Consider the following 16901-nt stretch of genomic DNA (forward strand, 5'->3'; position numbering starts at 1 on the left):
AAACTTCCACCCTGGCTGGTGTGGCTCTGTTGTTTGGGCATCATCTCATACACCAAAAGGTTGCCGGTTTGATTCTTGGTCAGGGCACATGCCCTGGTTGCACGCTCAATCCCTTTAGGGGGTGTGCAGGAGGCAGCCAATCAGTGTTTGACTATCACCTTGATGTTTTTCTCTGTTTCTCTTCTACTCTCTCTAAAAAAAATAAACCTTTAAAACAACAACAAAAAACTTCCAAGCTGATTCTAAAATACAGAACTATAAAGGGCCAAGATAGTAAAAGCAATTTTGAAGCAGAACAAAGTTGTAGGCCCAACAATGCAAGATAAGACTTATTATAAAGTTACTATAATTCTAATAGTGTAATACTGGTTCAAAGATAGATAAGTAGATCAATGTAATAGAATAGTCCAGCAATGAAAACAGGATTTCTAAGAGATATTATGCACTCCTATATTTATTGCACTATTATTTACAATAGCCAAGATATGGAAGAAACCTAAGTGTCCATCCATGGATGAATGAATAAAAAAGGTATTGTATGTGTCACAATTATTCAGCTAGAAAGGAGGATAACCTGCCATTTGAGATCATATGGATGGACCTTGAGCACATCATGTTAAGTGAGATAAGTCAGACAGAGAATGACAAATACTGTATGATATCACCAAATGTGGACTCTTTAAAAAAAAAAACAAAGTCAAACTTGTAAAAAACCAAGTGCAAAATGGTGTTTACCAGGGGTTGGGGGTGAGGAGATTAAGATTGATATTCATTAAGAGTACAAATCTGCAACAAGTAGAAAGAAGCCATAGAGAGCTAATGCGCAGTATAATAAATATAGACAATATTGTATTACAATCACGAAACTAGTTAATAAGAGACAAAACTTAATTACCCTAACCACGAAAAAGATAGGATAATTATGTAATGTGACAGAAGTGCTAAATATTGCTCCAAGGGCAATCATATTACAATAAATAAATGTATCAAGTTAACAAGTTGTATACCTTAAATATCTAGTGCTATTATGTCAAATATATTCAGTAAAAAAATAAAATAAAATAGTCCTGGTCGGTTTTGCTCAGCGGTTAGAGCATCAGCCTGCGGTCCAGAGAGACCCGGGTTCGGTTCCCACTAAGGGCACGTACCACGGTTGCAGTTTGTCCCTGGCCCTGGTTGGGTCATGCGGGAAGCGGCCACTCGATGTGTCCCTTTCACATTGATGTTTCTCTCTCTCTCTCCCACTCTATCTGAACAAAAAATGAAAAAATGTCCTCGGGTAAGGATAAAAATGATAATAAAATAAAATATCCAGACTAAAAAAAATGAATGGCCCAGATACAAATCCACATATACATGGATCTTACTTGCAAAAAGGATGCTGCAGAAATACAGTAGGGGCAAGAATGGCTGTGTAAAAAGAACGCTTGATCAATTAGAGGTACATATTAGGTGAGGGGGAGTAAATCTTGACTTCTACCTCATCCAAAAACCAACCATAATCCCCAATATAAAAAGCAAAAAAATAAAATGTCTCAATTATATCAGAGAATATTTTCATGACTTTGGGTTAGGCAAATGCTTCTTAAACAGGACACAAAAACACAAACCATAAAAGAAAAAAATTAATAAAGTGGGCATCATTTTTTTCATACCTTTTGATCATCAAAAGATACCATTAATAGAGTGAAAAAGCAAGCCACATAGAAGAATTCTTATCCAAAGGAGTTATCTAGAAGTAAATCACTAAATGCACTCCATTTCAGTGCTCCTGAAACACACCCAAAAATAACAAGAAAAAGCCAGGTAAAGTTTTCAATGTTAAATCACACTCCCTTACAGCTCCAGTATTGAAAGACAAGAGCTAATACCTGACATAGGAATTCATCTGTGGTATTTTAGGAAAAATTTTAAAAGAACATTTAGAATCACAGCAAACTGAAAGTGGAATAACCTTATCAGACCCTGTACTCTACAAGGAGCAATTTCCCCCAAATCTTAGATCTTCTCAGGAAAAGAATCAGACCAGATCTCCTGATGCTTAGTAATTTCCCCCAAATCTTAGATCTTCTTAGGAAAAGAATCAGACCAGATCTCCTGATGCTTAGTCCTTTAAACTATGCCAATCTGTTCCCCAACACAAAACAGATTTTACATTACATGTAAATTAGAAAAGTGCTCAAGACACCTGGGGTGGTAGCATATTTTTCTTCCTTTCAAGGACACTATTTTGAAATATATTATTGAAAGACAGGAAGGAGGGAGGGAAGGAAGGGAGCCCAAACCTTTACAATTTAAGAATCCTATGAATTCTACTATTATACTTTCAGTTCCACATATAAATTTATGACAATAGAAGAATCTCTGAACTGCTTTGATTTCCTCCTACTGTGAAAATATATTAAAAGGCAAAAACTGAAATGGACAGGGCCATTAACACATGACAGCTTTCAACAGTGTTCCCTCTAACCCGACAGTTCAGGTCATTTCTCATCTCACCAGAGCCACAGAAAACTTCAACTGCAAAGTCAGACTCTTGTATCCTTGAAACCAGAGTTGATTTCAACACTTATTGTAATTGAAATTCTCTTCATTTCTGTCTCAATTTAAGAGCAGAGCATATTGTATTTCTAGTATAGGCACCACAGGTGAGGAGTTGTCAGAAATAAATGAGGTGGTAAGTGTGAAAGTACTCTGTAAATGTGAAATTATTATAAGGCACATGGAAGGCACTAAATTAGAAAAAAAGATCTAAAGTGTGTTGCTGATGCGAATAAGATACACTATTCTTAGTGATACATCATTAGATGCTAATCCTTTACAATCAGGAGCAAGACAAAGATGTCTACTTTGTTGTTGTTGTTGTTGTTGTTCTTAATCCTTACCCGAGGATATTTTTCCATTCATTTTTAGAGAGAATGGAAGGGAGGAAGAGGGAAAAAGAGAGAGAGAGAAACATCGACATGAGAGAAACACATCAATTGGTTGCCTCCTGCATGACTCCATTTTTGGGGTCAGGGATCGAACCTGCAACCCAGGTACATGCCCTTGACTGGAATCAAACCTGTGACCCTTGGGTTTGAGGGCCAATGCTCTAATCACTGAGTCAAGCCTGCCAGGGCTCTCACTGCTTCATTTTAACACTATGATGGAGGTTCTGGCCAGTGCGGTAAGACAAGAAAAAGAATAAGAAAACTAAAAAAAAATAACAATTGGTAAGATGGAAAACTGCCATTATTTACAGATTATATAACAAAGCAGCTGATATAAGATCAAGATATTATTAATATTTATTCGGTTTTGTGCAAGGTATCCAGAATGGAAACTCAAAGGTACATTGCTAGTATCCGAGGTATAATGTTGGATACTATTGTAGAAATTAAAATGAGAGGACAAGTAGATCACATTCAGTGGCCTTCAAGTAACAAATAGTAGCTTTGGGGGATATGGAGTGGTCATAAAATGAAAGCCTATGGTTCAAATTGAATACAAACAGCAAAGGAAAGAGGATACACAAATCTGAGAATAGTACTCAATTCTAAATTCCTTCTAAGTATGCTGTATGATGTGTGACTTCTCACCACCGAGTTTCCCTGCAAGAGCATTCCACTACTAAATCATAGTAGATCAGGAGGAAGAGAAACTGTATCAATTACAAGCCAAGTGGTACACATGGTAGGACCTCAGCAAATTCTGGTTTCTAAAACATTTTCTGATGTATTTATCTCTGCTCCCCTCCATTATCAAAGACTGTTGTAAACTTATGTTTATGTAATTCATATTTTAGTACAATATTATAAGCCTTAGCAATTTATATTTACTATCTGGAATTTTGAAATATTTTCAATATGATTATTTTGTTTATTGCAATTATCACAAAATTTAGTGTAATTTATTCAGCAACTAAGGTATCTTGGAGCTACATTTTTATAATATTATTCACTCAGAAAGAGCTTTAAAACAGTCTAATCATGTTGCAAATTATACATTGATAATCTAAAATGGCCTCACGAGCTGTGTGAATTACTAATGAATATTTTCTAATGAATTCAGAGTTGGATTATTAGCTTACAATTTCAAAGCAAGGAGTAGCGAGTATTTAAATGTAGCAACTGTTTAATTTTTATCTTTGTGTTTAGTAATGTTTCAGATATTTCCCTCTCAATATTACATAATGAGGCCAATACTGTTTTTACTATAATGGAGCAAAATTAAGTCAGAGGCTGCAAGCACAGGGAACCATCTGTTCAGTTATGTGAAAAAAGTATTGAGCATCAATCAGAGAAAAATTGAGGGAAAAGTCACTGATGGGCTGAAAACATACTCAATCGTAGGGGGGAAATGTTGTTCTATCTCCCATAAGCCAGACCCTTCTAAATAAATATAGAAACTACATAAATGTTGACATCTTCCTTACACAAGCCAGAAGCTAATTAGCCTGCAGAATTTCAAAACAGGTAGAAAATTTTTTAAACAGTTACTTTTTCCTGTTACAAGAATATAATGAAGACACTGTACATTTTTTATGGTGTTCGATGGTTTTGGTAGTTTTAAAACTAGATAATGCATCACTTTCTAGAAATGAGCACATTCTCAGGTTCTCAGTTACTCACGCATTTCTAGCTCTGAATGACACACCCCTATAAACACAGGTCCCGATCAGTGTATATATGTACAGTCCTCCAAAATAGCTCCATCAGGAGAAGAAAGGACAATACAGACAAAACAAAGCAGGAGTAGGCAGAGAGCTAACCCACAAACATGCCAGGAGGACTTGTCTGAAAGCTGAGCCCTTTGCAGAATTCAACATCAATCTTGCTCGGTTAGCACATGCAGGCAAGTGCTTTTTATAAGTGCCATTGTGTGTGGGGGCGGGGCGGTAAAAATGACGTCAATCTGGGAGGATACCTCTGATTACCTACTGGCTAATCTTCAACACTCAAAAGGTTGATTATTCAGGAACTGATCTAATTTACATATTAGCCACTGTGTTTGCTTTTTCTCCATGTTTACAAGATTTATTTGAGTTCACTGTTCATCAACACCCTCTGCTGGCAGAGAAGACAAGGACGACGTTGAGTGTGCCCGTCCCACTCTGTAGGGCCACTTAAGTAAGGAAAAGGGCAAATTCTATTTAATGATTTCGTCATGTGGGGTCTTTGGCCTCGATTTGCATTGACAATATGAGTTAACTTTATATAATGATTTAAAAAGTCACTTCTGACATAACCTAGAGAAATGACTACTCCGATAAGAATTCTCCGCTCACAGGGACAGAATCTTCTGTACCCAAGCAGAGCACATACACTGAAAACCAGGAGCAGCTCCGCCAAGCCTGCTACCACTGAGGGAGGAGAAAGACTCCAAAATGGGACACGCAAACTGGACAAAGACGTACGATGTGACAACACAGAGCACATCAACAACAGGTGCCACACTGCTTCTTAATCCTGCCGATGGTCAACAAATTGAGACAACTGCCACATTATCTTGTCAGAGGGCAGAGTCATCGGGACTCCTCTGAGCCTGCATTGCTGTGGCCTGAAGAGGACCTTCTGTTCCCTACTGGCAGCAGCAGAGCCAAACTGAGGCCATACTGTGCCTCCCCCTCACAAGGCAACACTGAACATGCAGCCAACAAGTCACCTTCAGGACCCCGACGGAGGGTGTGGCAGTGTCAGTGTGAAGCAGACAACATGACACAGTGCAGATAAGAAATGAAGACAGAAAAAAATCTCAGACTCCTTAGGATGGGTTCCGGAAACACAGCCCTATACAATCCATTGGAAAAGCTGAGCTGAGGGCCCTACCTTGCAGATCTTATAGAGAGACTCCTGGCCGTCCCCTCCAGTGTCCTTAAAGTAATCGTGTGCAGGGAACGTGCGATGAATGTCTCGAGTGATAACACTCTCCTGGGCAGAATCCTAAAAGAAAATTTGAAATTTATTTTTAATTATGAAAACTAACACATATACATGGTAAAGAAAAGTCAAACAGCACATAAAAAGTATGCCCTCCCCCAATGCCTTTCATCCCAGACCCACAGTCCCAATCACCAGAGCTAAATACTCCCAAACGTTTCTTTGTATCCACTGAATGTATGTTTACGAGAGGGGAGAAGGAGGGAAGTTGTATACACACATCTCCATCCTTTGCTGTCTGAAGCACAAATAGACTCAAACTACCTACTCCTTTCACATAACAGGATAACTTATAGAATATTCCTTCTCAGTACATGCAAATGTATTGTATTCTAAGAGCAGCTACTTAAAAGAATGAGGTACATCTGGATATGGCTATGGCATAAATGATCTAGTTATTTATTTAATTGATTTTTTTAGAGAGAGAGGAAAAGACAGGGAGTGAGAGAGAGAAACATCAACTGGTTGCCTACCATATGCACCCCACCGGGATTGAACCTGCGACCTAGTTATGTGCCCTGACTGGGAATTGAACCCGCAACCATTTTGGTGTATGGGATGATACTCCCAACCAACTGAGCCATCTGGTCACAGCTATCATAATTTATTTAGTAATCTCCTAATAATGATTTTTTTTGCATTTTTGCATATTACAAATAATATCACCAGGAACATTTTTATTCATGCATGTTCAAGAATAGGTTCCTAGACGTGGAGTTGCTAGGTCAAAGGTATATGCATTTCCTTTTTTGATAAAGGTGTTTTCCCTCCAGGTTTGTACCAATACATACTCCAAACCGTGGGAAGTGTTTCTCCACACCCACCCAATACCACATAGTATCTACCTTTATAATTTTGGACAATCTAATAACTGAAAACTCAGACCACACTAATTTACATAATGAAAATATTATCAATCTTTCCCCCGAGAGGTTAATTCCCCAACTCACTCCAGAAAATAAAAAGCCCCAAAACTACTACATTAAGATGACAAGTGCTTTTTTAAAGATATATTTAGAGGTATTTTTTTTTCCAAATTTGGGATCCAAAAGCTCCAAATTGAATACAATTCTAAGCCTTATAAAAAATGATTAATAATTCACTTAATTTTATTTCACTTCTGTAAAGATTGTTAGTTTTATCTGTTTAAATGTCAAGAAAACAGGATGGGACTATGTCTAGCAACCCTGACAATTGAAATATTTTACACAATTTAAGGGCACATCAATGACTAGGACTGCAACTTAAAAGAACTATTTAATTTCTTGCTGCCATGAAGATTTGAACAAACCCCTCTGAGTTAAAAGCAGAAAGGACAGAGATGTTTAATACATGAGTAACTTGGAGGAATGCTATTCCCCTCGGCTCTCTAGCGGAGAAGTGCGCGCAGGAAGTAGCTGCTTGGCCCCCAGGGAAGCCAGCGCCTTGCCTTGCTGCCTTTTTCATTTCAGCTGCTGTTCCACGCTGGGTGCTAATTAGATCTTATATCACGTAGAGAAAGGACACAAACGGAAAGGAAAAGTTCCACGTTTGCTAGCAAACACCTAACACATTGCAAGTCAGTCCAGAGAGATTCTGATGGCTTGCAGGAATGGAATGCTAGAGTTGAATAAAAATGAAACTTAAAAAGAGCAGAATAACTTAAGTAAAATCACACAGAGAAAGTTTATATTTATCAAGGTAAATGCAGTTTCTAAGGATAAAGGATATTTTGGAGTGAGGTAGGGTACTGAACAAGATGAATATAAAGGTAACATATAAAAAGATACACTATGAAATGTATGTTTTATTTGGTCTGGTCTGGAGAAGAAGGAGGGGTTCTCCTTCCATACAGCAGAGGTTACCACTTGCAAACTATCTGAAAAGATGACCAATGAAAATGTTACCATTGCCACTGCTGACCATTTCAAGAGCAGGAACAGTACATACTTCAGGAATCCACACCTAATCTCCCAAATTCATTCACTCCCTCACTCATTCAACAATTATTAGAGTTAGGGAGTCACCAAACTGAACTCTGTGAAAGGAAGCTAAAACAACTGTTCTCTTCAATATTCATTCCCTTCTTTTTAGCCCTAATCCAATTATGCTGTCTTTTTTGTTTTTGCAAGGAATATATAGAGAGGACAAAGAAAAAAAAGGACAAATAATTCATCTTCTAAATATATGGAGTTAAAAGGTCTTATGTGAAAACTTTCTTTTATTGTTATTAATATGGCTAAAAACATTGTATAACAACCAAAACTCATATGAGATCATTTTCTTGGAAGGTCCCCACAAGCAGAGTCTCCTCAAGTCCTGCCAACCATCTTCAGAATGAGAAGAGGGAAGTCTCCTTCATGGGCAGCTACTTCCCCAATATCCAGAGACGCTCAGCTTGACCCATGTTTATTCCCCGTACATGCCCTTTGCAGTCTGAGCCTCAGGCCACAATGGTGGTTTAGTGACTCTGGAGCCAGACGAGCCCACTGGTTCTATTTCTGGCTACTCCACTTGATACCTATGGAATCTCAGACAATATGTTTAATCTCACTAAACATCAGTTTCCCCATCTGTAAAATGAGATAATACCAAATTCATATCGATTAGAATAAAATAATGTGTGTATAGTGCTTAGCACACTGCCTAGTATAAACTGAATACTCGCTAAAGAAATAAATGAAAATAATAATTATTCCCCTTTTCCTTTAGAATCACATTTAACTGTTTAAATATTTTTGGTGAACATATACTTCAGACATCCTTATGTATTTGTACACTCTAAATAAAATAAATGACTGGTTTTCTTTGGACATCATGAACATTATGGTTATGAAACCAATTCCCTTCGAGTTTTCAGCAAGATGACATAATGCGTACATGCCCTGTTTTGAATTTCTTATCATGTATTTTATGTGTCCTAAATTATCCTTGTTTGTGTTAATCCATGAATCACAGCCAAAGTGAACAATTATTTGGATAAAGTGATGCTTTTATCAGCTGACAGACACGCTGGCCCAGTTCTGCGTGCATCCATGCGATGAAGAAAGATGTATACAAATAAGCTCAGAAGGAGGATGGGAGGACAGGGTAGAGCGGAAGCTAAATTTGCCAGAGCAGCTACCATCATTACTTTAGAGTTTAGCTTCAGAGGATCAGGCAAGGGATAAAGTCATGGTTATGGAGAGGACAAATGTCACTGTCACTATTGCATGACTCCCTTCTGGGCTGTCACCATCAAGTATGTAACTGGTAAGCAAAGTCATTGAGATCGTCCTCTATTCTGCCTAAGGAGGGGCCAGGTTGGGCCACACATAAAAGATGACTCAGATCAGAAATTAGGCCTAGTGGGGAGAGGTCTGGAAAAGTCTTAAAAGTTGAGTTCTATTTCCCCCACCCCCTTGACACTATCACCACATACATTTCTACTTAGTTATTAACCTTTCAAGGATTTTCTTTAATTTCCAAACAACTAAGTCACAATACTAAAAAGCTTCAAAAAAGTCGTTGATTTCCAGTGTAAAAAAATCCATGGTCCAACCAAAGCTATACTTCAGCTTGCTGAAGATCAGTTTCAAACCAACCCTAAGAGGTATGATAAGTAGCTCGATTCACTTTTGATCATTGTAAGGGGTTCAATCTACAACTGTTATCAAGAGTATTACATGAGCTGTTCTTCCAGTATAATGTATATACTCTGACAGTCTGTAATCCTCTTAATTCCTATTTGAAGAGAATCATCACTTAAGTGCTTGTTGTGAGCAAGAAATGAATTCAGCACTCAAGTGTCATCGAGTATTAGGAAGACAGGTGTGGATGGCCATAGCCTATTATTTTTTATGAGACAATCTCTGGGCTGTCAACAGCAGGAAAGGTATTTTAGTGAGGACAGCTGTTTTCACATGTGACCTTAGCACCAGATGAAGTGCATAGTAATGTCCTGATAAATGAACACCTTGACTGCACCTTGATTTGTTCCATTTCTACCACAATGACAGCACAGTTTTTATCAATCCTTATTGTCAAATCCAAAGAAGAACTGCATTCTCACTTTTCATCTAATATAAAATCATTTCAACTTGAGAAGTCCCATGCCATCTTGTCAGTGTCATTAAAAATGCCAATGTAGCTCAGCTGGTGTGGTTCAGGGATAGAGCATCGACCCATACACCAAGAGGTCCTCGGTTCGATTCCCGGTCAGGGCACATGCCCAGGATGTGGGCCCAATCCCTGGTGAGGGGCATGCAGGAAGTGGCCAATCGATGTTCTCTCTCATCGATGTTTCTATCTCTCTCTCTCTAAAATCAATCAATAAAGAAAAAATATTTTTTTTTAAAAATGCCAATGTATAACATGCCTAGCCACAGCATGTCAGTAGATAAATGATTCCGAGTTTAAAACATTTGACCTTAGAAGGTGCCTTCCATCCATCCTCCACAGGGGTCCTCCTTTAGTTCTATGTTGGAGCTAGATCCAGGGTAAACATCACAAACTGGTCGGCCTGCATGTCCCTGAAAGCAGATGGGTTTGCAGTGGTGGGTCTGATTGATTTGCCTTGATGTTTGCCAAATTTCCAGAGACAGAGATGAAAGGAGAAAATGTAAAAGCGTATCTAGTTTCAAATGTGCTACTAAAATCAGGAGCTGGAAACAGTAACACAGAAAGGTTGGATCAGTGCCAGCCTTCCTTCCTTGAATAGGGGGAGAAGTTTTAGCATACGTGGGGTAAGATGGAAGCAGCAAGGGAAGCAGCAACTATCTCACACTGTGAGCAAGCTGCTTTGCGGGCACTGCACACACATGCCCCCAAATGTCTCGGAATCAAAGCCTGACACAAAGGTCAAAAACACAAGCTGTATTCTGCCCTCATCTAGAACGAAATCTCTCCAGGGAAAGTAGCAACGGTGAGAACTACGGGCAAGAAAAGAGAAGAGAGAGAGGGCAGTGTACTTAGAAGACCAGTCAATACTCATGATGGATACTCTGATCCTAAAGGAAGTGTCAGGACTGGAGTGGGAATTGTTTTAATAGAACAAAGGATTCCTTTGAAACTGGGAGACTAAGAAGCACTGTCGCCCAGCCTGAATTTCCCTGAGCTCCTAAGGAATCTAGGTCAGAGCTAGAGATCACTCTCTATGATGAATATCTGGGGTTACTTTTAGACACCAAATACACCTACCAAATGCATCTATGGCCATATTTGGACATGACCTTATTCCCAGGGTTGCTGATCACTCATTGTCCCAAAATAAAGGTTCAACTGGGACACCTGACAGTCTTGGAAATTCCTACCAACGGACAATGATAAACCCTGCAACTCCTGTAGGATAAAGCCCAATAACTACTTCACGCTGTTACTTTCCAAAGTAAGATGCATTTCTAACTTTGCTTTAATTACAATTTCTATCAAAATAGCTAACCTTTTGAAAGAAATAAACTTTTAAGAGCTCCATATTTACTACCCATTGTATAAAAAAAAAAATTCACTTTTCCACAAAACTTTAAAGAATGCCTCTGATAACCAGCATTTGATAAACATGCCTATTTTCACCTGATCATTACATTTTATAGTTTTATTAACTTTGACAATGTATATACCTCATTATTGTTTTTACAGGTTTAATAATTTTTAATAATTTTATATAACATTCTACCACTCCACTTTAGCTCTTTCTCTCTGAAACTCTTTGAGCTCAATTATATTTTCTTGAATTGAATGACATAAAAAATTAAGCTTTCTTTTTTTTTAAATTAAGCTTTCTATTTGCTGCATAGTACAAATTCATTCATGTATTCAACGAATAATTTTTCTGAGTACCTACTAAGAATCAGGCTCTGTTTTAAGTGCAGAAGATATATTGTTAGCAAGACAATGTCCTTTCCTTATGGAGCTTATAGTCTAGTAGTAGGGGAAAAGATTAAAAAAAAAAGTGTGTAATATTTGGTTAGCGAAAAGTATGATGAAAAAAAAATAAAACAAGTTAAACGATAGTAAGGAGAAGTCTGGTATTTCAGGTATGGTGGTTTTGCCTGAGTGAGGGTTCAAATACTTAGAGAAAGAGCATTACAGGCAAAGGGGAAAGCGTATGTAAACGCCCTGGGGTGGAGAGGGAATGGCATACGTCTCTAGACATCTGCAGCATTTTTCTGACCTTTGTGTTTACAGATATCTTCAATGAATTACCAAACATGACTCTAATGTTTCCTGAATTAACATGGCTACCTCAGAAATTTGTAGTATAATTTAGATGATTTTAAAAAGATGTTTTAATTCATATATTTGAATAATATGCTCCTAGTTGCACATGTCTATATGAAACTTACCATTCATAACTTATCTAAGACTTGCCGTATGCAAGACATTGTACTAGGATCTAGGGCAGTGGTTCTCAACCTTCCTAATGCCGCGACCCTTTAATACAGTTCCTCGTGTTGTGGAGAGCCCCAACCACAAAATTATTTTTGTTGCTACTTCATAACTGTAATTTTGCTACTGTTATGAATCGCCATTGGAAATATGTGTTTTCCGATGGTCTTAGGCGACCACTGTGAAAGGGTCGTTCGATCCCCAAAGGGGTCGTGACCCACAGGTTGAGAACTGCTGATTTAGGGGGTCGAAAAGGTATAGAATATAGTCCATACTGTCCCTAAATGGCAAGAGGTCACAATCTCTTTCTAAAGGCAAAATATAGGTATAGCCGTGTCCGGTTTGGCTCAACAGTTAGTGATGGCCTGTGGACTGAAGGGTCTAAGGTTCTATTCCCAGTCAAAGGCACATACCTAGGTTGCAGGTTTGATCCCTGGTCTGGGTCGTACGGAGGCAACCAATAGATGTCTCTCTCTCACATCAATGTTTCTCTCTCTCTGGCTCCCTCCCTTCCGCTCTCTCTAAAAATCAGTGGGAAAATGTCCTCAGGTGAGGATTAAAAAATAAATATACCAATGGAAGGAAATATCCTAACAGACAAATGAAAGATATATGCAGTGGCAGCTGCAGGAATTCAGGAGAGACTACAGAAGGGTTGGCGCAGAGAAAGTGGCCTTCCACAGGAGCTGGGACTGGGTTAGCCACTGCAGACAGGATGGGAGCAACGAAACTGAAAGATCATAAGACAATCCTTTGATGGTAAGTGTGGTGTGAACAGAGGCCCCAAAGCAAGAGAGCACTGGGCATGCCCAGGAAACAGACTCTTGTGACTACAGGAGGGAATTCATAAAGAGGCAAATTGAGTGGGATCTAGAATACGTGGAGGTAATCTTGAATAAAGACATTACCTTGATCCTATGGAGACCAAGGAGCTGTTTCATTTGCCATGGCACACAGTGAGGAATTGACCTTACCCAAGAAAGAGAGCTGGCCTTTGTCACTGGCTACTAGAAGGTGATCTCTTGGTCCTTGAAATGTCATGCATGAGAGAAGGCTTTTGCGCCCTTGGCTAGTTTGGCTCAGCGGTTGGAGCATCGGCCTGTGGACCAGAGAGTCCCAGATTTGGTTCCCGCTAGGCGCACGTACCAAAAAAAAAAAAAAGAAGAAGGCGGCTTTTGCACACAGGCCTTGCCCACCCACAGTCTAATGATGTGATTTATGATGGGGTTTGGGGCTGTGCAGTGTTAGCCCCATCTGTGGAGAGGCTGGTGTCTAAAGGTCAGGCACATGGGCAGTACGTGAATTACTCTCTATAAAAACTCTAGACAACAAGACTCAAGTGAGATTCCCTAACTGGCAATACTCCAAGTGTACCATCAAGTTGGCCATCAACAAATCTGAAGACCTCATTGTGGTGTTCTCACCAGTACATTTTCTCTATTCAAAGATATGTATCATTGTCCACTGTTTCCTCTTTGAAAAAATATTATTCACAATAATATAGTCCCTCAATATTGTGTGCATTCAGATGATTTTTTAAAAATCACTCTTAATGTAGAACCTCAAAGCTTACAAATATTAGACCACTCACTACTGACCATTTGACCACTTGTTCACTGAGCTCCTCAAAAACCTCTGAGATCACTACAGTGAAGACCACTAAATTAAAATCAATCACACAACTACGGACGTGACCCTAGAATTCACTCACATAAAGGGCCACCTGGAACCTCGAAGGAGAGTGAGTGTAAGTCAACTAACTGCACCCTAAATAAATGCCGACATGTGAATATTTCTTAAATCCTTTCAAAGTGACTCTGTACTAGAATTTGAGTTTTGAAAAAGGCAATTTTTGTATCAAGTCAGGTTATATGACTGCCATTTTTTTCCCTTTTATAACAGTACATGTTTCCATTAACATCGGTTTTTACTCACCTAGGGGTGGAGAATGCACTGATCACTACAACAATAATAACAAAAAAGGGGGAAGGGAGGGCTAAGAATAGAAGGATGTCTTTCTGAGAGATTATAATAGTTCAAGTTCTCAATTACTAAGGGTCATTTTGATAAATTAAATATTCTAATTGTACCTTGTAAGTGTACGATAGAGCATTTTTTGTTTTACAAATCTTGGTTAGTATTAGAACTTTCTTTTCTGATCCTCTACTTTGTTCACTTCCTATATTCAAGAGGATTGTCAATTTCTGTTTCACCAACAGATTTTTCTAGAAGTAGAAGAAATCTTTTTGCATAGGGTACATCTATGATTAATCCTTTTTGGAATAAAGCCAAATCATGAGTAGAAACCTAAAGATTTTTATTCTACACCTTTTTTTTCTCTATATGGATTCAGAAATGAGATTACTATTCTAAGACTTTGGAGATTTAGGTAAATATATCTTTCAGTTCCTGACACAGTATTTTCCTTTTTGGTTTCTTTGCTGATTCTTCCTCTGCCCACTCCTTACAGGTGTCATATCCGTAGCCTGGTCCTTCGCTCACTCTCCTTGCTGTCCCTGGGAATCCATGCCCATTCCTATGCCTTCAGCCACCATCTGTCTTCTCTCTCCTGGATCTTTACTGAAGTAGATTCCAAACCTTACTGATGATCACAATCATCTGAGAAGCCATCATAAAACTCATATTGCCAATAAAAGTCGACAGTTTGTTATTTGGTAACTAATAGTCTTAGAGAGTTATCATTTCACGTCTAAAACTTAAATCAAAACTCAATTCAGAATTTCCCGTATAATCAGGTGTCCTCTGATATTCTCACTCGCAATGGCATGAACTTCCACTCCCATCTGTCTCTGAGGTGACATGCGAAGAATTATTCTAGAAGTCTTCTTCTCCCTTTCCCTCCTTTAATCAATTGCCCTTTGGTCTTCCACTCAGCTCTTTTAATTAAATGGTGTCCATGTCTGAAGATCCTCACTTGATTGCCACATCTAAGTGGACCATGATCAATACTTATTTATCTTTGTTTCTCTTGTGCCTGAGCCTTTACTAGGTCTTAGTAAATGGTTCAATAAATCAGAATAAGGGAAGCAGGCATGGTAAGCATATATTTCCTATGATGGAGAGACTCAAATTTTATTTTTAAAATATCTTTTTATTCTTTTTTTTTTTTTTAGAGAAAGAGAGATAGAAACATGGATGTGAGAGAGAAACATTGATCAGCTGCCTCCCACACGCCCTCCCCCACCTCCCAGGGATTGAACCCGCAACCTGGGCATGTGCCCTCACCAGGAATTAAACCAGGACCTCTTAGCCTTGGCCACTAGGTGAATATCTGCGACCCTCTGGAGTCAGAGAAATGGAGATGGGTGGTACACGTGAGACAAGAAGAGTGGTCTGACTCTAACTGTGACAGCAGGTATTGTGACACCAGCCCCTGGGAGATCAAGGAAATGCAGCAAAGTGAGAGTTGGGGGAAAGAACAGCCTTGGATTGGGGAGGGCGTAGCAATATTTCACGAGGAAAGAACCCTTGCTAGCTTTTTATTTTACTGAAGAATTTAAGCAGGGCACTACTACAAGGATCATGCCCTGTACAGAAAATGAATTCAATTCAATATGCTCGGCCATAGTGTGGGCTTTAGTTGTCTTATGATTTTATAATTCTACAAGGGTTAAACGCTACTAGCTTCACCCCAGGTTCACAGTTCCCAGATAACATATAGGATGCCCAGTGAAACTGCATGGAACATATTTGTATTTAATTTTTTCCCCTCACCCAAGGATATGCTTTTTATTGATTTTAGAGAGAAGAAAGAGAGAGAGAAACATCGACTGGTTGCCTCCCATAAGTGCCCAGCTGGGGATTGAATCCACAACTCAGATATGTGCCCTGACCAGCAATCGTACCCACCACCTTTCAGTGTATGGGACCATGTTCCAACCAACTGAACCACCCGGCCAGGACCATATTTACATTTCAAAATTAGTTTTTGTTCATCTGAAATTCAAATTTAAGTGGGCATCCTATATTTTTATTTGCTAAATCTGGAACCCTTATCCAGATTACTAATATCACACTATAGGGAAAATAAATTCCTGAGTATTCTTCATACATCCTTTTGTTCTTCAGTTGCTATTAAATACTTTGGTCTGAAAGGCACCATTTTTTATTTAAATTAGTCCTATCTGACTTCTCAACACACCGTGTTAAATTTACTTAATAAAAATGAGAAAATACTAGTTAAAATTCACAGATGCTGCTATGAATAGAATCAGAAAGATCTGTTCCAAACTAAAGAAGACCAAGAGGAAAATGAGGACATCTAGATAACAATGGACAGACACATCATTAGTGAGAACACCAAGCCTGTGAGGCACAGAAAAACTGAATTGATGACCTAGAAAATAAGATCAAATTAAGATATAGCAGACTGGTCTGAGGTCCCCAAAAATATGCAGGCAGGGGACAGACAGAGATTCCTCCTAGTGAGTAAAAGAGAAAGATGCTGAGAATGTTTACTTAGTTAACACTCTTTTCCTCTGTTCAAATGCCAAATTAAGATCAATCAAAGAATATCTGAAAACTTTTCTGGTCACAGAGAAAGTGGCTTCAATATTAGCATAATGACATTAACCTATACATGATATTTTAGAATTGTGCCATGCCTTAGGACCT

The 16901-nt window shown here is 38.7% G+C and overlaps 1 protein-coding gene across 21 annotated transcripts in view; it reads right to left on the bottom strand.

The window, feature by feature from the left end:
• Nucleotides 1–16901, bottom strand: part of RABGAP1L (RAB GTPase activating protein 1 like) — a 460914-nt gene that overhangs the window by 186874 nt on the left and 257139 nt on the right. For 20 of the 21 annotated variants that reach the window (XR_004961000.1, XM_036273775.1, XM_036273790.1 and 17 more), the window contains one exon: nucleotides 5811–5924. Coding sequence is in view for 19 of the 21 variants with exons in the window: in XM_036273775.1 (XP_036129668.1) it covers nucleotides 5811–5924 (114 nt within the window). In the remaining 2 variants the exon portion in view is untranslated. Of the gene's footprint in view, nucleotides 1–5810; nucleotides 5925–10308; nucleotides 10423–16901 lie in introns of those variants that run through there. The other variant, XM_036273797.1, reaches the window with a different exon arrangement.

Source organism: Molossus molossus, unplaced genomic scaffold (genome assembly GCF_014108415.1).
Source record: "Molossus molossus isolate mMolMol1 unplaced genomic scaffold, mMolMol1.p scaffold_m16_p_20, whole genome shotgun sequence".
In the NCBI taxonomy this organism is placed as follows: Eukaryota; Metazoa; Chordata; class Mammalia; order Chiroptera; family Molossidae; genus Molossus; species Molossus molossus.